The 21,142-nt window shown below is 46.2% G+C and overlaps 2 protein-coding genes across 2 annotated transcripts; both read left to right on the top strand.

The window, feature by feature from the left end:
- The first annotated feature begins 3,528 nt into the window (after positions 1–3,528).
- LOC310674162 (uncharacterized protein) lies at positions 3,529–8,928 on the top strand. The gene is made up of 3 exons (XM_083433140.1): positions 3,529–3,667; positions 6,317–7,378; positions 8,772–8,928. Exons 1-3 carry the CDS (start codon positions 3,665–3,667, stop codon positions 8,778–8,780), a joined length of 1,074 nt encoding a protein of 357 aa, XP_083289266.1. The 5' UTR covers positions 3,529–3,664; the 3' UTR covers positions 8,781–8,928.
- A 4,748-nt stretch (positions 8,929–13,676) lies between these two features.
- Positions 13,677–20,445, top strand: LOC310674187 (transmembrane protein 247-like). Its single transcript, XM_083433201.1, has 3 exons — positions 13,677–13,846; positions 15,715–16,107; positions 20,023–20,445. Exons 1-3 carry the CDS (start codon positions 13,844–13,846, stop codon positions 20,203–20,205), a joined length of 579 nt encoding a protein of 192 aa, XP_083289327.1. The 5' UTR covers positions 13,677–13,843; the 3' UTR covers positions 20,206–20,445.
- The last annotated feature ends 697 nt before the right edge of the window (positions 20,446–21,142 follow it).

Genomic DNA, 21,142 nt, shown 5'->3' with positions numbered 1-21,142 from the left:
ACATTAAAACTAACACAAAACTAAAACAGTGTGAAAGCCTCAATGTTTTATTCAAGTTGGCATCCTTGGTGAGGAGTAAGGCAGCTGCCATAGGCGAAAGTTGCTGGGGGGCAGGGAGAGTCAGCAAGGGGTCAGTGGCCCCCATTATAGATGCCACCTGGAGTGCCCTATGCCCCCTAAGCAAGCCTGCCACCCTCAGGCGCAGCGAAGGTCACTGCTCTGGTGTTGATTCAGTTGCCAGTCTTGTTGGCTTCTGAACATGGAATTGGCAGCATCATCTTCTAGCCCACCTCAGCCAGGTAAATGTCTTGGGTTAGACCTTATTCTGATGATGAATGCTGCCCCACCTGTGCAGGTGGGGTGGGAAGGTTGGCATTGCTTATTCCACCACTCCTCCCCTTCATTTTGCTCCCTGTTTTTCTTTTCAACGTATCTTATCAGTATCTGCAAGTATCTGTCAGGCTGCTGCAGCATCACACCTTCCAAAGCCACTATCGTGGAATCTGACAGAGAGGAGAACACTGTCTTTCATTTCCTTATTTGCTGACGTTTTATTTCCCTTCCTTTCCCCCCCGGTAGAAAACTGCACTTCATTGCAAAATAATACTCAGGGTGCCTAGTTATGGAAAGGTTTCGTGCTTCTGTGGATACACGCCTAATTGAAAACACATTTTTAAATAACGCTCTGCAACCATAAATATTCCACTGAATTTATATACTGCGTTAATTGTAACGTATTACATTACCTCTGATGCCAAAATTCAACACTAATCTGGTTTGAAAACAGCCACGAGAAGTAGGAGTGAGGACCTTGGAGCTGACCATCAACACTGGACACGACTGAGCAGAAATACAGGTCTTTACCACTATACTGAGGTGGGTTGTATTTCGATTTAAATTAAAGTGATTGTTTCTGAATCGGCATCTGCTTGTTTATTTAGTATATCACACTCTTCTTTCCAAAGGACCTCAGGATGGCAACCATTGAGTGAGAAGAACAATTTTTTAAAAATCATAAAAACAATTCCAATGCAGGCGAAGACTAGAAAAGATATCAACTTCGCAGACTTGATGAAAGAGGAAGGTCCTCAGTAGATCTACAAAATGCAAATTTTATGCAAATGTGTGACCCCTTTATCCTCTCTCTCTCTCTCTGGTGTGTGACTGACCACACTGACTTTGTGGTCACTATTCAGCCTATTCCACATGAGAGCTGTACCCTGGCAGTTGTGAATGAAACTTTGCTGCAGTAGCTCAGAATGGAACATCCATGTTCAGAGGCTGTTTATACTTCTGATTAACAGATGCTGGATGCAAGCAAAAAAAAAGGAGTAGCTTCCTTCAATGAGGATCTTTCCAGCATCATGATCTGGCTGACTGCTAACTGCAGATAGATAGATTTTCCAGCTGACCAGAAATAAAAGTAGCAGGGCAGAGCATACACTCGGCCTGACTTTGTCCCGTGCAGAGACAAAGAGAAGGCTGACCTTGCAAAGAAAAAGAAGGAACTTTTTATCACATGTGGTGGGAATGTAAGAAAGTGAAAAGCTTCTGGGAAATGATATATAATGAGATGAAAAAGATGTTGAAATATACATTTATTTAAAAAAACCAGAAGCATTTCTACTTGGCAATGTAGGGGAGGATATTAACAGACAGGATAGTAAACTGTTTTTATATGCAACAACGGCAATAAGAGTATTATTGGCACAGAAATGGAAACAAGAAGAACTACCGACGAAAGAAGAAAGGCAGACGAAATTAATGGACTATGCAGAATTAGATAAAATGACAGGAAGGATTCGAAACCTGCGGGATCAGAGATTCTCAGAGGACTGGAGTAAATATGTGAATTATTTGAAAAGCAAGTGTAATCAACAGATAATGCTAGTAGGACTATAATAAGTTTTGTAAGGAGGATTATGTGAAATATGGCAGAGAAAAGTATGAAGAGAATTATTAGTGAAGGACTATTAAAAGTAATAGTGAAACTAATGAAATGCAGATTAAGTGATGAAGACTGAAAAATCTTCAGATGTGGTTGATGGAAGTCCAAAATATTGTATAAGATAAAATATGTTGTATATTTTTTGGAAACTGTGTGTGTGTGTGTGTGTGTGTGTGTGTGTAAAAGAGAAGGCTGACCTACAAAAATCTGCAAGAGAAGCTTCTTAAGTAGAGAAGAATGGTAACTTGTGAGCGTTTGCTGATCACACTGCTCTTAAAAAGGTCACAGGTTGAAGTGCTAGAAGACAAGACGGCAACCCTATACTAACGACAGAGTGTTCTGAGCTTGGGTGGCTGCTCACGTCTTCTCAAAGATGTTGAAAAGGTCACCTCGCTTTGCATCAGGTTTCCAGCAGAGGGTCTCAAGAACTTAGGTTTGCTGCTTCATGTGGAATGAGACCATTGGTCTCCTCTAGCCCAGCAGTCTTGAGATGGACAGCAGCTGCCCGGGGTCTCACGAAGGGATTTCCTCCATGGCCTTTTAAGCAAGAGATGCACTAGGGATTCAGCCTGGGGGCTTTTATGGGTCTGGGGGAGAAAATCAATTTAGTTTTCATTCAAAGACGAATCGACCCAATTCGCACTTCTTGAAACAAAACCTGAACCAAAACAAACCCTTCCAAATGCTCACGTCTCTGAGTTTTGCGGTTCACGTCTACAGTCAAATAATGTGTGCAAAACCACATGTGCTAGGACAAAGTGTACAGCAAAATATTACATTAAGGGAAATTGCTTGCAAAAAATGTGTACAGGGTAGCCTGCTTAGTATCATCACTATTTCTTTTCAAGTGCTGAGCAAAAATGTTCATATAGACCCATATCTTTAGATCTTAATTTTCTGGTTATCTTTTAGCAGGCTTGGATTTGTTTCATGTGTGTGTGTGTGTAAGTTGCTTTCAGTTTCACTTTTGAGAGGGAAACATAATAATTATAATGCACACAAAATTGCATATTGTGTGCATTTCACCCTCAAATGCCAACCAATTTTCACAAGAGGTTTTTTTTTTATTTAAAGAATTTGCAAACTGACATGGAAATGTGGAATCTACAAATTATTATATTTGTTAATGCGAATTGAAGTTAATTATTGTAGCTGTGGTATAAGTGATTTTATCAAGAATGGATTGTATTTGGTTTGAGTGACAGTCTTGAGGCAGAATTAAAGGGAATAAGACCTTGAAGTACAGCACGTGGGAAGCCACCCAAAATTTATAATTGGCTATGTAATTGATTTGTATTTGAGTTGGTATTGCTATTTGGTGTTAATATAATATGGTGCATATTGAATTTTTGTAATTGAAAATTAATTTTTTAAAATGTAATAATAATAAAAAGGAAATGTGGAGAACAGGCCCTAAGACTAGGGGGAAAAAATGAGAAGATGAAATTGACCAGATTCGCCCACACGCTCTACTAATGAGCAGCTGAAGGAACTCTGGGCCAAATTGTTAGCAGCTGAATGTGTTTCTTGCCGGAGTCGCTTGGGAGGGTGAGGAAGAAGCTGAGTGCGGAATCTCGTGACATCATCACGGCAGTTGGCCTGGAATGTGGATTTGCATGGCCTGGTTTTGCAAAGTGGGGCAGCTGGTTGAGGGGGAAATTATATCTCTGCATGTGCCGTGGTTAAGATTCTTGTCTCCCTGGGCCCAGTTTCGCCATGGTAAGATCCGTCACTCTCATACCTTCGTCTTTCATTTTTATTTTATTTATATCTCACCTTTCTTCCCAAGCATCATACAATTATTTTTCTCTCCCTCCTGCATTTTATTCTCACAATAGCCCTGTGTAGTAGGCTAGGCTGAGAACTAGGGGCTGGCCCCAAACCCAGCCCGGCGATTTGAACCTGGGTCTCTCACTCGCAAAGTGAGCCTAACGGGCCAGTCACTTTCTCTCAGCTTAACCTACGCCACAGAGTTGCTGAGGGGATTTTTTTATATATACATATAAAAGGGTCGGATGGGGAACAATGAATACCACCTTAAGCTTCATGGAGGAACGGTGGGATATTAGCATTATAAATAATTAAATGTGAAATTAAAAGCAGAGTATTTTATCTCCATGCACCCTAGAAAAACACTCGAGAATGCCGATGCAGTTTGTTTGTTAGTTTCAACAATTTATACAGCCATCTTCAAATACTGAAAGGGCTGGAAGATGGAGCAAGCTTGTTTTCTCCTGCTCCGTAGGGTAGGATCCAAATTAGTGACTTCAACTTACAAGAAAGGAGAATCCGACTAAACATCAGAAAGAACTTTCTGACAGTTAAGAGCTGCTCAATAGTGGGACAGACTCTCTCGGGAAGAGGTGGACTTTCCTTCCTTGCAGGTTTTTAGGCAGAGGTTGGATATCCATCTGTCATGAATGCTTGAGTTGAGATTCCTGCATTGCAGCAGGATTGGATGAGAAGTCAATTGGCCTCCTCTTGTTCCTTGATCTTCTTGACATTTGGTGATTTTTGACTCTGTTGATATGCAATCCCCTTATTTTCTCCTCCTCCTCCTCTTCCTATCTTGTCCTTCATTGACCAAAGATATACCCACCTAAGCTAAGAAAATAAGAACTCTGCTGGATCAGACCAAAGGCCTAGCTAATTTAGCATCCTGTTTCCTACAGTGGTCAACCTCTGGAAGGCTTGCAAGCAGGATATGAGGTCAACAGCTGTCTCCGAATGATAGACCTTACAGATAGCATATCCCTATCGTGACTCATAGCCATCTAGCCATCGATAGCTTATTCTCCATGAATTTGCCTTATCTTCCCATGTCATCTAAACTTCCCATGCCATTTCACTATTCTGACACACTTTCACATCCCTCTCGAGACAGATGGGTGCCAACAACAAAATTTTGGCACATTTCCTTGACATCGGATAGGAGGGCATTCCACAGGGCAGGTGCTACTGCTGAGAAGGCCCTCTGCCTGGTTCTCTGTTACCTCACTTCTTGCAGTGAGGGAACCGCCAGAAGGCCCTCGGCAATGGACCTCAGTGTCTGGGCAGAACGATGGGGGTGGAGACGCTCCTTCAGGTATACAGGACTGAGGCCATTTAGGGCTTTAAAGGTCAGCACCAACACTTTGACTTATGCTTGGAAACGTACTGGGAGCCAATGTACATCTTTCAGTATGAAGTAGGCACCCACAGCAGAGTCCCATCCATTCAGCTGTGAATCTTGTTAGGAAAAAAAGATGTCTTCCGTTGTTTCTGGAAAGCCAACTGCCCCATTTTTAGTGGGACATCCTGTATCCAAAAGCCAATCCTGACTTCTGTTTCAATCTCAGAATGTCCTGTTTTTCAGTCAAAGAGACACTCACTCTGGCAATTGTCAGCAGAGTCGCGCCAAAGCGCCTTCCAGACCAGTGATCTGGCATGACTCTGCTGAATGCCAGAGCGCCGGGCGAGAGCATCAAGAGTGAGGGTGAGTAGCGCAAGCAAGCGATGAGTGTTGGGAGGGTGAGGACAAGTAGTGTGAGCTGTGAGAGGTGGGGCAGGGCAGCATGGTGGGTGTGGATATCCCGGATTTTGTTCAAAAAAGTTGGAGCATTTGGGAAAGTGAAGATAGTGGGTGCCTTCATATTTGGATGGGGATGCTGTTCCACAGAACAGGGGCAGCCAAACTAAGAGCCTTGCTCCAGGTTGCTGTGGAGTGGGGCCCTTTTGTGCAACACAACCATTTTGGCCTTGCTGTCACGGACCGTGCTGAGGAGTGTTGCACTGAGAAGGAATCGTGGGAGCCACCCCCCTCCCCCTGCTCCTGCTCCTGAATCTTCCCAGGAGTGGGAAGACAGTATAGATTTGGAACAGTGGTTTGCTGAGGGGCACAGTTCAGAAGGCAGAAGCTGGGAAATTCTGGATGGGGAACAGCTAGCAGAAAAAACACTGGGAGAGAGAGGGTTAACAGATTCACAGTCATTGGACAGCATTTATCTACTCTTCTCAAGGTCAAGAAGAGCTCAGAAAGTCTCAGAACAGAAAGTGCAGAGTCTACAAGCTCAGATTACAAAACATAGGAGTTATGTAGATTAATAGGAATGAAGGGGGTGTAAGCCTTAATTGTGAGCACCGCCATTCTGGGTAGACCCTTTCTTTTGTCATTTGCTGTGTAAAAATGGTAAAAATTCCCTTTTGTTTGATCTGCTCATTTATGGCTAGAGGGGAGGAGGTTGATTCCCCAAAGCCTGACACTCGTGCATTAAAACCAGTTGAATTTTTTCCCCTTAACTTTCCTGCCCCCGGTGTGATATTTGTTGATGATGTCTTCTCAGAAAAGCGTGTGTGACTTCTCCCTTCCCCACCCGCAATCTGTTTCAGGATGCCAACAATTCAGGGTCCCCAGCCACCCCCGCGATTGTGACTGACGCGCTCGCTAATGGAGACCAACGAACACCGTTAGCGACCAGAAGGCAGCTAGAAGCCGCCAGCAGCCCTCTGCCATTAGACGCGGTTGCCAAAGAGGAGAAGGATGAGCACAGAGAGGAGAAGGACGGCCAAGGAGCCAAGGAGCAGGAGCAGAAGAACGCCAAGCAGGCCCAGGGAGCCGATAGCGAAATGGAGAAGATGCGCTTAGACTTTGAGCTGACCCTTCTGAAGCGCCAGCACGAGGAGAACGACAAGCAGCGGCAACACGAGGAGAAGATGGAGAACATACGCCAGCACTTGCCGGGCAGAACGCCTGGCCAAGGGGACGAGGAGCAGCTGGGGGGCAAGTTGGACCCCATCACGGAAATTGAGCTGGAGAAGATGCGCATGGAATTTGAGCTGGCCAAGCTGAAGCAAATCTCCGAGGAGAACGAGCGGCAGCGGCAGCACGAACGGAAAATGTGCGAGGACAAGGAGAAGCAGCGGCAGCATGAGGAAACCATGGAGAAGCTGCGCCTGCGACAAGGGAATATCCGAGTGCTGGGCCCGAAGGCGACGGGGAGCAAGGCGGAAGCTGCAACTGAGTCGTTTTCTGAGACCTTTGGTGAGGTGGGGAAGATGAGGATAGAACTACAGCTGGCCATGGAAGTCTACTTGCCAGATGTGACTGAAAAGAAGTCCCACTCTGAGCCTAGTGGGCAACAGGAAGGCCCGAAGCCTGAACAGCCCCTGGAGAAGATCCTGGAGGCAGGTAGGCCGCCAGTGCCACCGGAACAGAAGACCGAGGAGGTGACTGAGCACCTGGGTCTGCAGGTGCCCCGCATTGTGGTAAGCGGAGCAGAGTCGGAGTGGTCGAGCAGCAGGTTGGACTTAGCCATCGAGACCGAGCTGGAGAAGAGGAGGATGGAGTTTGAGCTAACGAGGCTCAAATACGAGCATGAAGAGAACGAGAGGCAGCGGCAGCATGAGGAGAAGATGGAACAGCTGCGTCAGCAACAGGCAACACCCAAGGAGGTAAAGGGGATACCGGGAGATAAGAAGGGAGGTTGTGGTCATACTGGATCGCAAGCCTTTTTCTAGCCCTCTTGTACACAGAGACCCTTTCGCTCTGGCTCGCTTCTTACCTGCTCTTGTGGAAAGGACTGCAAAATGCAAATAATGTCCTTTGACAAATACAGGCTCCTCCAGATGGGTGCTTTATTGCAGGCGGACTCCACAACAAGTTATTGACACAGTGACAGGTCCCAAGTGGCGGGGTTTTATCCTGCTCTAGTTTGTTTTCTGACGTTCCCGCAGTGCTGTCACTTTATTTCAGTCTGGCGGGACTACAGCATGACAAAAGCCAGGCAGAAATAAACCAGAACGCTTGCGCTATATAAAAAAGTTACAGGACGTGAGCAGGAAGCTGAAGGATCGGCACTAATCAGAAATGAACCAATGTGACTGCTTGGAAATTTTTGTAGGCAGAAACGGTATTGAAAGCAGGGTCTGTGTGACCATCCCAGTAGCATCATGAGCACAAATCAACATGAATGTGGGAAAAAACAAACATCTGCATTGGTCTCCGGTTAACGCAGCCTTTTCCTCTGGTATCTTAGAGTTACAGAACTGTTTTTACTATAATTTGACCTTTATTTTATGGCATTGCTTTTATATTTTTATAGATGCACGCTGCCCTCAGACCTTATCGGCAAATGGTGGCATATAGTACTGATTTTAAAAATTAACTATAATCCCCCACACACCTCAGAAATGAGAGAAAATGGGAAGATGAGATAATGTAGTTAAAAGTGTTGGAGATAGTTTGATGGTACTGCCTTCCAAGTTTACAATTTTCTGTTCAGGGGTAGTTGGGCAACATCTGGAGGAACCCTGGGTTCCTACCCCTGCTGTAGGGCCTATGTCAAAACATCAAATACACCATCAGATACCTGTGATCTAATCAGCACAGGAGCCATCATTTTATGAGTGACATTCCACTGGTGCTCCTGAATGTTTCTAGGCTTGTTGCTATTTCACTGCTGGTCACTGGGCTTGGGCATTGGTGGGTTTAAACCTTGAATGGAAATTTGAAAGGGACCATAGCTGTCAACTTACAGATTTGAAAATAAGGGACCAGCAGCCTCGAAAATAAGGGACCAGCAGCCTCGAAAATAAGGGATCAGCAGCCAAAATAAGGGATTTTCCGGGCACAGGTATGTTTGACTTCTGAGCCCCTCCGAGCCAAAGGCAGAAAGCCCAGCCAGCAGCCAAACAAAGCCTCATCAATAAGGGACAGCAGCGGGACATGGCACTGGGATAAGGGACTGTCCCGCCAAATAAGGGACGCTTGACAGCTATGAAAGGGACTAGGTTTGACTCTCTGTCTTCCGAATCCTTCATGCAACTCTTTTTCTTTCTTCCACAGTCTGAATGAGGAACCTGTGCCCTGTCTATCGGCTTCCTTCCTTCCATAGGCTGGGCTATCAGCAAATACACACAGAATGTCTCTCCCTTATAACTTTGAACCTCTGCTCTGCATTGCCTGTAGTATATTATACTTTGATAAAACACGCTAGACTCTCTGCCTTGTGTTTTCCTCCATGAGATGTGTACAGGGAACGACCATTTTGCACGAGCTCAAAGCATGAGCAACCGTACATGTGCATGCCATTTTTGGGCCCAGAAGAGGGCGGAATGGGGGCAGGGGCAGAACAGAGCGGGGTAGGTAGACTTATGTCTGCTCCAGCGATGTGCACAATGACCTGGAACGCAATCCCTGTGCAAATCGGGGGTTGACAATACTCGCAAAGAGTCAATTCAGCAAATACAGGTCTCGTTTTATGGGTAGGCGAGTTGGGAGCTTGTGCCAAAGGCCACACGGAAGAGAGAACCAGACTGAGCTTGGTGACTTAATGTTTGCTGAGTGTATTGCCTGCTGTGAGCCAGAGCAAAATTACTAAGAGCTAACTTTTGAGTCAGGGGCGCTGGCTATAGGTGCCAGGAAGGGCTTATGCCCCCTCAATATTTCATGGCAGGGGGCTGACACACACCCCCAATATTGAGAGTGCTGCCATCTCCCACTGTCCCTAGGCATGTGCTGTCATGCCCACCACGATTGCCATCACAGGCACCGGCACAGGGTGTCGCACGTGTGACATCATACATGCGCGACAGACCCTCCAATGTTGGGCCCAACTCAGCATGCCTGTTGGGGTCCTTTTCGTGAACATTTCTAGGGAAGCCTGAGAACAGCAGGACACTAGGTTTTGCTGTCCTGAGCAAGCCATGCCACTTGGCAACACTGTAAAACTGACCATGGGAGGCAGGGAACAGAGGAGCTGAAAGCTTTTCCTCCCAAGGGTGGTATTTCTCCTAGGGCCAGCCCTGAGAAGATAGATGTGTTAGACCATTAGTCTCAAGTCCTGGTTCATCTCCCAGCTCAAGCTTGAGCTCTGGGTGTTTAACAGAGAGTCTACAGGTGCTTTTGGCATGTACATAGTACCACAACTGTGCTGCAGAAGTGATACAGGCTCTGCCGGACTGTATGAATATTATTTGAGCTTGTCTGGGTCAGGAGGTGTCATAATCCAGTGATGGGGAGCCTTTGGCCCTCCAGATGTTGTTTGGCTCCAACTCCCATCAGCCCCAGCCAGCATTACCCTTGAGGGATATTATTATTATTATTATTATTATTATTATTATTATTATTATTATTAATTGTACCTCGCCCATCTGGCTGGGTTCCCCCAGCCACTCTGGGCGGCTTCCAACAAAGATTAAAAATACATTAAAATGTCACACATTAAAAACTTCCCTAAACAGGGCTGCCTTCAGATGTCTTCTAAATGTCAGGTAGTTGTTTTACTCTTTGACATGTGGTGGGAGGGCGTTCCACAGGGCAGGCGCCACTACCAAGAAGGCCCTCTGCCTGGTTCCCTGTAGCTTTGCTTCTCGCAGTGAGGGAACCGCCAGAAGGCCCTCGGCGCTGGGCCTCAGCGTCCGGGCAGAAAAATGGGGGAGCAGGCGCTCCTTCAGGTATACTGGGCCAAGGCCGTTTATGATGATGGGATGATGGGAGCTGTGGTCCAACAACATCTGAAGGGTGGTTATTTTAATTTTTATTTGTTAGTTGTTTTTCTCACACAGCAACCAAAACAACTTGCATTAAAAACCAATCACGAGCAAAAATAGAAGTCTAAGAATACAGCAATAGAGCTATAAAGTAAGGGCCAGAAGCTTGGGTACAGAGAGAGGTGTTTGCCTAACTAGATAAAGATGGTGCCAGGTGTACCTCCTTGCATTCCACAAATGGGGGGCCACCACAGAAAAGGCCTGTTCCTGTGCTGCCACCTTCTGAACCTCCCATCGAGTGAGCCCACAAAGAAGGGCATCATATTATTATCACAGGCGCTGGGTCAGTTCATGTCAGGAGATGTGGCCCTTGAGCCACATATGGCTGTATCAGTCAAAACCTGCACTTTGAATTGAGGCTCTGTATCTCTGCCATAATGGAGAATCGGGTTGCTGTTTATTTAACAGTACATGCTTTCATGGAAATGAAATCCCACCATATTCAATAGGGCTTGCTCCCATCCCAGGTAAGTATATAGGGGATTGCAGTCACAGCCTGTTCATATCCTACCACTTTTGTTAACAATATGTACTTTGGGCTCCAGTTTAGTTAATCACTCTGTTAGATTAATCTGTTCCCAACATATTGATCAAGTAAAAAGGTGCCTGCCTCCATTCCAATTTTTCCCAGTAGATTTCAGGCGAACTCAACCCAAAGGTCATATACACCACTTCCAGATGACGCCCAGCTCCTCCTTGAGCAAGAAAATAAAATGCAGGAGATGTCTCCAAAGTCTGGGTCCCTTGTAAATACTGTGTGCAAAAAGTAGCCCATGTTTTTTTGCAAGCGCATGCATGCAGTTTCCAGATGCAGCTGGATGTTGAAGTTTCAGGCTTCGAAAAGCTGCAAGGCAGAGCTTGTGGTTCAACTGTGGATCGAATAATTGCGTTCTTCTGCTGAGATTACGGAGTTCTTTTTGCCTTTTACGCAGTCGGGTCACATAAAGGCTGTTGGAGAGGAGTTTGTTGTTGCATTTAGAAAACTTCGTTTATATACTGTATATATAAAAAGGTTTAAGAAAATGGGAGGTGAAACTTGGGTGGAGTTAGTAAGAATTAAATATGTGCATCTGTTTCCATAGGGAAATCGTTCTGTGTGTGTGTGTGTGTGTGAGAGAGAGAGAGAGAGAGAGAGAGAGAGAGAGAGAGAGAGAGAGATCGTGGGGCTAGAAACCATGGAGAGCTGCTGCCAGCCAGTGTTGAAAATACTGGCCTAGATGGACCAATGGTCTTCTTCAGTATAAGGCAAATTCCTAAGCTCCTCAGTAAACACTCTTCTCCCTCTCCACAACTGTCTCTAGCAATTCTGCAAACGTGTTTTTCAAGGCTTTTTAAAAAATGACTTAAAAAGGAGAAGTGGAACCCCACCTGTCTGCGCTCACAGTCCTTTAAAACAGGCCACACAGAGAGACAGAGACTCTCCCTTCCAGCATTCACCGTTCAATAACATTTTCTCATTCATTCTTTGGCGAGACGTGCGCGGCTTAATTGGGGCGGATAAATAAATAAGTAGTTCGCCGAGGTTCCAGCGAGAGAAGGAAAAGTTGCTCACTCACAACTCGGAGACAAAGCATCACATTGTTTAACTCGCAGAAGAGGAGGAGAGGAGACCAGATAAATATGAAGTCAGTGGAGACGGTCAGTATGCCTTTGGCTAGATCTCCTGACAAAGGGGCTTGTTGTCCTCCTGGCCGCCTGGTCTGTCGTGAATGAATAAGGCAAGAACTCCATTCAAGACACAGACTGTCCGTTACGCATACAGCTGGCTGCTTTGTGCCCACAGATCACAAAGGCAATGAGGGGAGGAGACTTGGGTCAGAAAGAGGAAGCGGTGGTCATTGTTCCAAAAGTTGGGTTGGTGGCCAACTTTTTCAATGAGGAGGAGGAAACACATAGCCCAACAGCCAGTTGCACTCAGCTTTCAGACCACAGGAACACAACCGTACCCAATCTGAGGAACCATCACCAGATGTTCTTTTCTCAGTGGCACCTTCCTGTGCTATCAAGCATACTCATGTGTCAGTTAAAGATGAAAAGGTAAAGGTACCCCTGTCCATTAGGTCCAGTCGTGACCGACTCTGGGGTTGCGGCGCTCATCTCGCTTTACTAGCCGAGGGAGCCAGCGTACAGCTTCCGGGTCATGTGGCCAGCATGACTAAGCCGCTTTTGGCGAACCAGAGCAGCACACCGAAACACCATTTACCTTCCCGCCGGAGTGGTACCTATTTATCTACTTGCACTTTGACGTGCTTTCGAACTGCTAGGTTGGCAGGAGCAGGGACCGAGCAATGGGAGCTCACCCCGTCGCAGGGATTCAAACTGCCGACCTTCTGATCGGCAAGTCCTAGGCTCCGTGGTTTAACCCACAGCGCCACCTGTGTCCCTGAGTTAAAGATAGTGGTGTGGCAAAACTAGGGGAAGGGCTGGGGCTCAGTGGTGATGCATCTGTTTCCCATGGGAAAGATCCCACATTCAATCCCTGACATCTCCACATAGGACTGGGAGAGAACTTTGCCTAGAAGCCTGGAGTGCCTCATCGGGCAGCCTGGGAAGACTATACAGAATTGGATGGACCAATTGTGCTGACCTTTAAAGCCCTAAACGGCCTCGGCCCAGTATACCAGAAGGAGCATCTCCACTCCCTTTGTTCAGCCCTGACACAGAGGTGCAGCTCCAAGGGCCTTCTGGCAGTTCTCTCACTGGGAGAAGCGAAGTTACAGGGAACCAGGAAGAGGGCCATCTTGGTAGTGGCGCCTGCCCTGTGGAACGCCCTCCCACCAGATGTCAAAGAGACGGAACACAAAACCTCCACCATATAAGTATTAGGGTATTTCGCAGACACAGCCGCCATGTTTATATACCAATCTGCATTAGTAGAAAAAGAAAACCAAAAGTTATAAATGTGTTAGAACACTGTGACACCAGATGGCGTTGTAGAGCTGAAATTGGAACTTTATGAAATTTTACATTGTGATCTTTAAAAAGAGTTTTTTTAAAGCAATTTCAGAACGTTTTTTTTATAGCTGTGTAGATGCAGCCCAGCATTACAATAGGCACTATAAATGAGGCTTTTAAGCTAAAACCCACTTCCTTTTGCCATTTGCTCAGCATTCAGAGTATGGAAATTAGGTTCTTTACTATGAGCCAGTCACAGCAACAGGTGGGCTGTGATGTCACAGTGAGGCATCTATGACATCAGTTTGGCAGTTGGCTCTGTTAAGTCTGGCTTTGCTTTTTGTATTGTCTGGGGTGGCGGGTTACAGAAGTGCATCATGGGACAGTGAGAGCCTAGTGAAACGAAAGGCTGCCTAGTGTGGTGTGCAGCCCTGTTATTCACACGCCTTCTGCCTTGAGCTTCAGTCGCTTATGGTAAGAATGGTTGTTCCTCCATTATCCTTTGTCTTGCTCTTCCTTCAGGAAGCTCAGAGCTGTTTGGACAGGGCTCTGAAGGAGCCTTCTATCCAAGCACTGACCGCAATGAGAGCTACTCAATTTTAAGAAGAGGCCCAGCCACACTGGTGTTTTATTGTCGGTGCATTCTGGGCACAACAGTAGTGGACTAGTGATGGATTTATCCTGCTTTAGTTTGTTCTGCAATGCTTCCCCAGTGCTACCACATTATTGCTATCTGCAGGTGCTACAAATACAATAAAAATGGGACAAAAATAAACCAGAACTCTTTTGGGTGTTAAAAAAACAACAACCAACTGTGATTTCAGCAGAAAATTGTGGGATATGGACTGACTGGAAAATAAGTTGTGTCACCATTGTGACAGACACCCTCACTGAAGTTGAGTGCTGGGTAGTGTGACCAATATTATAGGAGTGTTAATAGATAAAGCTACCGGCAGCAGCCCATATTCACACAATAGAAGTCTATAATTAACTATTTTATGGTAGCGCCTGTGTTTACCAATAGCATTACAGTTCTGTGAAGCTTCCCAGTGTCCACTCACGTCCCACCTAGAGTTTCAAAGTGTGAGGAGGGAACAAAACTGTCTGCCTGTTTAATGCTTGATGGTTTCCCATGTGAGGCACACACTTTCTATAAAGAAAATTTTAAACAGCACTATCAAACCAAGTCTCAGGTAGATCTAGAATGGCTGTCACTGTTCTAACCAGCAACACCTCCCTCAGGCCCTTCTAGGATTTGACTCTCTGCTGATTAACTATTGGTCCCGCCAGCTCTCACTGGTCCTTGGGATGCCAGGAGGCAGACCCACGGCCTGTCCATCACAGCCACCCCAAAACTTTTGCAGGCACAATTGGCATTGAAAGTGGGCTTGCATATAACCATCACTTCTAGAGCATCATGATGAATTTGCAATAAGAAGTTGTATACTCCCCCATTTTCTCTTGCAGGGAGGGGATATAGGTTGTTCTGCATCAGCTGCCTAAATTGCTTTTCAGTATGCAGCCTGTTAGCCAACTTAGGTACAATTTCCAAGCTGAGCAAGTTGTGAGGTCAAACCCCAATTTCAAAATTGACAAAGGGTGAAGATGCAGCATTTAAAAAGAAGTCACAGTTAGTTCTTTACCCATGCAGTGAGCCTGGCTACCTGCCAGCTTAGAGATTAGCATGAAAGGTGTAGGGACCAGAAAATCAAACTCTGGTTAAGTCATGTCCATTAAACTTTAGTTAGTTTAATGTTAAATAAACGTCCAGTGCGCTTCCAATGCCATAAATCTTATCTCAGCAGAGAATTTCGTGCAGCGGTAGAAGGAAGGCAGGAGAGGCAGTACCTTTCAATGAAGAATCCTGGAGCAAGCACTTTGGAACTCAGGAAAAACTTTATTTACAAAAGAAAAACCCTGGCGATAAAGCACACATGCTTTTATCTCCGGCATAAAGAAAACTTTACTCTAAACTTAACTCATATCAGCAAACACAGGGGGGAAAAACACACGGGTAAACTGACTATTTATACAAACTAACTCACATTCCTGGATGCTTAATGACTTCCAGCTGCTCAGTGATTAGAGCGACTTGTTACCTCTTAACCCTTTAGTACCAACAAGTCATTAGTCTTGCCTTTCCCGCGATGCTTCATGAGAGCTGCTTGCTTTTTTTAAAAAAAATTTAAGCGCTATATTGTGTATTTATATTTTATATACCCACTTATTTTTATTTCAAAGCAAAAACGAAGAACAAATTGCAATTTTGTTCTTGGAAAATGGGGGAGGAAGGTGATGGGCCTGTGACATCAAAAGCAGGTTAGATACCCTTTCCGTGCTAGGAGGACAACCCTGAAAATGTCTCGTCTGCTGCCGACAATGTGACTGAGCCAACGTCGGCCCCCGACGACCTGACCGAGCCGCCCTGCACCCCTAACGATGTGACGGACCCCCTGGACATCCGAGACGAAGAGACACAGCTGAGGATGAAGCCGCAGGTGGAGCTGGAGAACCTGCACCGCGGCCTGGCTAACACGGAGGGCGAGATGGACACCTGGGTCCAGATGGAGCAGCCAAGCAACAAGCAGGCCCGCGCCCTGGCGACTCAGCTGGAGAAGATGCGCCTAGACATGGAGCTCACCATGACCAGGTACCGCTACGAAGACAAGGAGAAGCAGCGGCAGCATGAGGAGAAGATGGAAGCCATGCGCCAGCAGGCACTGTCAACGGCACAGGTAAGGGCTGGCAGGTGGAGGTGAGAAAAGCAGAGAAAGAAGACAGAAGAAAAGATATAGGCCACAATCCAACTTGCATTTTCTGTACAGTGGTACCTCGGGTTACATACGCTTCAGGTTACCGAGTCCGCTAACCCAGAAATAGTGCTTCAGGTTAAGAACTTTGCTTCAGGATGAGAACAGAAATCGGTGGGAAGGTGGACCACAAGCTTAACAGGAGTCAACCGTGTGATGCAGCAGGGGGGGAAAGACTAATGCTATTCTAGGTAGCATCAACAGAAGTACAGTGGTACTTCGGGTTACATACGCTTCAGGTTACCATACGCTTCAGGTTACAGACTCCGCTAACCCAGAAATATTACCTCGAGTTAAGAACTTTGCTTCAGGATGAGAACAGAAATCATGCTCCGGCGGCGCGGCAGCAGCTGGAGGCCCCATTAGCTAAAGTGGTCTTCAGGTTAAGAACAGTTTCAGGTTAAGTACGGACCTCCGGAATGAATTAAGTACTTAACCCGAGGTACCACTGTAGGTTTTTTTTTTAAAAAAATCCTTTTTTTTTTAACCATTTCTGTGTTGTATTTTTTGTGGCAGGTACAAAGCAGTGCAGAGCTTTCAGCACATTTAATAGCTATGTCCTCTGAAGGGCATAGGGTGGCGCTGTGGGTTAAAACACAGAGCCTAGGACTTGCCGATCAGAAGGTTGGCGGTTCAAATCCCCGCGACGGGGTGAGCTCCCATTACTCAGTCCCTGCTCCTGCCAACCTAGCAGTTCTAAAGCACGTCAAAGTGCAAGTAGATAAATAGGTACCGCTCCAGTGGGAAGGTAAACGGCATTTCCGTGCACTGCTCTAGTTCACCAGAAGCGGCTTAGTCATGCTGGCCACATGGTCCGGAAGCTGTACGCCGGCTCCCTCGGCCTACAGAGTGAAATGAGCACTGCAACCCCAGAGTCGTCTGCGACTGGACCTAATGGTCAGGGGTCCCTTTACCTTTACTAACCCCTGCTGAAGTTTCCTTTTCTATATACAGTGGTACCTCGGGTTACATACACTTCAGGTTACATACGCTTCAGGTTACGGACTCTGCTCACCCAGAATTAGTGCTTCAGGTTAAGAACTTTGCTTCAGGATGAGAACAGAAATCGTGCTTGGCCAGCGCAGCAGCAGCAGGAGGCCCCATTAGCTAAAGTGGTCTTCAGGTTAAGAACAGTTTCAGGTTAAGTATGGACCTCCGGAACGAATTAAGTACTTAACCCGAGGTACCACTGTAAAGGTGCCACAGCCCTGTCCTCTTATGAGATTCTACCCTACTTCCACAGCCAGGAACAGGGCCCACCTGGCTGTTCTGAAGAAGTTGAATTGATGGCCAAACTGCGTTTCGCAAAGGGACCATAATCTCTTGACACTTTAAGAAACAACAACCCTAAAAACCTGAAACGCAGCCAGGGAGAGGGGGGTAGGATGTGAAATTGCTCACAGCAGCATGGAAGGATTTATTTCTCCTTCCCTGAGGTCTTTTCCTGATCAAAATTGCCTCCCAAGGCTGCTCTTTGCTGTATTTGTAGCATTTTTCCTTCCCAGGGAAACAACAGTTGGGGGGCGGGCAATAGTTTGATCAAGTAAACAGAAAAGGGAAAGTGTTCAACATCCTTCTCTGCTGCTAGCAACTCACTAGTTTCGGTTTTTGAGAGAGAATTCCAGTGACGGATCTCATGCAACATGTAAATTTGACCCTTAGTAGCTTCTTTCTCCCGCTGCTGCTTCCAGAGTTTGAATTCCTCAAAGACTCCAGTCACTCACCACAAGTTCCCAATTCAGTTTGAGAACTGAGAAACTACAGGAAAACGGAGCCACTTGGTTGGCCAGCAGATAGAGCAGGAATGATTTTGGCTACTGCCCTTCACAATCCAAAAACAAGCAGATAAGAATAAAGTCACTGCCCACCCCCACACCCCAAAAACCCCCCACAGAGGCTGGTGCATTTCCTGTTTGTCAACTCACAAGGCCACTGCCAGTGACTTCATATAATCAAAACTTTGCCAGCCTGACTGATATCAAATGACTCAGCTGGTGAAAGGGGCCACCCTTGAAATAATCAAGTAGAAAAGTGCTCTGAACTTGAACAGATGGAAAGACACCGTTGGCTTGGTAAGCTCTCGGGAAGAGTGATTTGTAATACTGCTCAGGGACTGAAGGCAGATAATGGTTAATTTCTTCCTGAGAGCAGAAGACATTGATCATTATGCAATGTTCCTGGAGAACATAGGTGTCCCATTCCTGTGAAAGAGGCTGGAAACCAGAATGACTGGAAAAGGTTTCCTCATGGTCAGGACCCAGGCATGCCAGTTTCATCTTTTGTTAAGACAATTACAGGCAAATGGTTCAGAATGAGTAGGAAACAGTTGTGTCACCTGGTGAAGGCAATTTGTCCCACCCACTTCCAACAGCATGGATTGGGTGTTGACTTGAGGTCCGTATGTGAAGACAGGAGAACTCAGATCCACACTAGCCATTCAAAGACCACGACTTCCCCCCAAAGGATCTTGGGAACTGTAGTTTGATAAGGGCAGTGGAAATTATGGTTCTTTGAGAGGGGACTGCAGTCCCCAGGATTCATTGCAGGAAGCCGTGCTTCCAATGTGCACTGAATAGGCTTTAACGCATAGCGTGAAGGATTCAGAACGAGGATTGTGCTATTGGGGAAGAACTAGATGCAGGGCAAAGACAAGGATGTGTTGCAGTGGAGACTTGGCAAGTGGATTCAGCTCGGAACCTATGAATCAGAATATAATGCAAACTACATTGAACATAAACCCAAAATCTGCAGCCATAGAGAGCACGTTCTGCTACTGGGATAATTTCTGCAAGTCAGGCGGCTGGCTGAGGCATAATAATAATAATAATAATAATAATAATAATAATAATTTATTATTTATACGCTGCCCATCGGGCTGGGTTTCCCCAGCAACTCTGGGTGGCTTCCAACACAATATTAAAATACAGTAATGGATCAAACATTAAAAGCTTCCCTAAACAGGGCTGCCTTCAGATATTCTCTAAAAGTCTGGTAGTTGTTCTCTTTGACATCTGGTGGAAGGGCGTTCCACAGGGCGGGTGCCACTACCGAGAAGGCCCTCTGCCTGGTTCCCCGTAACTTGGCTTCTCGCAGTGAGGGAACCGCCAGAAGGCCCACTCAGTGTCTGGGTAGAATGATGGGGGTGGAGACGCTCCTTCAGATATACTGGACCGAGGCTGTTTAGGGCTTTAAAGGTCAGCACCAAAACTTTGAATTGTGCTCAGAAACATACTGGAAGCCAATGTAGGTCTTTCAAGACCGGTGTTATGTGGTCTCGGCATCCGCTCCCAGTCACCAGTCTAGCTGCTGCATTCTGGATTAGTTGTAGTTTCTGGGTCACCTTCAAAGGTAGCCCCACATAGAGTGCATTGCAGTAGTCCAAGCAGGAGATAACCAGAGCATGCGCCACTCTGGCAAGACAGTCTGCAGGCAGGTAGGGTCTCAGCCTGCGTACCAGATGGAGCTGGTAAACAGCTGCTCTGGACTCAGAATTGACCTGTGCCTCCGTGGACAGCTGTGAGTCCGAAATGACTCCCAGGCTGCGCACCTGGTCCTTCAGGGGCACAGTTACCCCATTCAGGACCAGGGAGTTCCCCACACCCACCCGCCTCCTGTCCCCCAAAAACAGTACTTCTGTCTTGTCAGGATTCAACCTCAATCTGTTAGCCACCATCCATCCTCCAATAAACAGCACAGGAGGGTTTCACTATGGAAGTGTAATGTGGGAATTACTGGTGCTTGCAAAGGAGAAAGAGAGTGCATCTTTGTTCAGTGAGCCTTTTGGTGACCTGCAACAACATGGCTGGAACTTCACACCTTTTCCCTTTGCTCTCTCCACAGCCTTCTGGGGGAAGCCACCATTTCCTGTTACCTCAGGACCAGTTCACCTTGTTCCTGTATTGCTTCATCTTCATACACGTCATCTACATAGCGAAGGAACTGGTGTTCTTCTTCATTAAGAAGCACGAGATGTTCGCCATCGGTGTCATCCTCATATGTGCCATTAAAATATTCTGGAAGTAAGAATCTTCGGCATGTATGGCTCACAGGGCCCCGGCAATGCACCCAGAACCAGCATTTTCACAGACTTTATTTAATGCAACCTTCCTCTTTGCAGCCCGGTCGCCAATACCCACAACACATGCACAAAATGTAAGCCTATCCCATGCACTGCAAAAAACCCAAAAAAACCCAGTTCTGTCAATCTTTCTCTGCCCCCACTTTACACACATGTGCGACACAATAAAGCATGCAGACGAAGCACCCTGATGTACTTTTAATTGAGTTTTAATAAATTATTTTAATAACAGAGTTAAAAAACATTCTCGTTGCTGAATTTGCTTAGCACCGCATGGAGTGGGGATCCTTACTCTTCTTCCGCAAGAAGTTCACTAACTTCCTAAAGGGTCCACAAATATGGTTTTCATTTTTTTTAATGACCCCATTTTTATATCATTTGAAGCCTAAAAGTCTGTAAATGGAGAAAGTAAACAGATTCCTGACAGGGAGACAAAGAGACTGGACAAAGCTCGAGGTGCTAAGTTGGTTTGCAGTGCTCCTTTGCACGTGGTCCAGCTTGTTAATACCCTTCTTAAATTGAGGTGCCCAGAACTGAACACAGTATTCCAGGTGCAGTCTGACCAAGGTAGAATACGGTGGTACTATAATTCCCTTATCTGGACCATGGGTAGGCAAACTAAGGCCCAGGGGCCAGATCCGGCCCAATTGCCTTCTCAGTCTGGCCCACAGACGGTCCGGGAGTCAGTGTATTTTTACATGAGTAGAATGTGTGCTTTTATTTAAAATGCATCTCTGGGTTATTTGTGGGGCATAGGAATTTGTTTTTTCCCCAAAATATAGTCCGGCCCCCCACAAGGTCTGAGGGACAGTGGACTGGCCCCCTGCTGAAAAAGTTTGCTGACCCCTGATCTGCACACTAGACTTCTGTTGATGCAGCCTA

The sequence above is a fragment of the Podarcis tiliguerta genome, assembly GCF_965153285.1.
Source record: "Podarcis tiliguerta genome assembly, chromosome: 3".
Classification (NCBI taxonomy): Eukaryota; Metazoa; Chordata; class Lepidosauria; order Squamata; family Lacertidae; genus Podarcis; species Podarcis tiliguerta.
The sequence above is the reverse complement of the archived record's forward strand: the minus strand, read 5'-3'. Positions and strand labels throughout refer to the sequence as shown.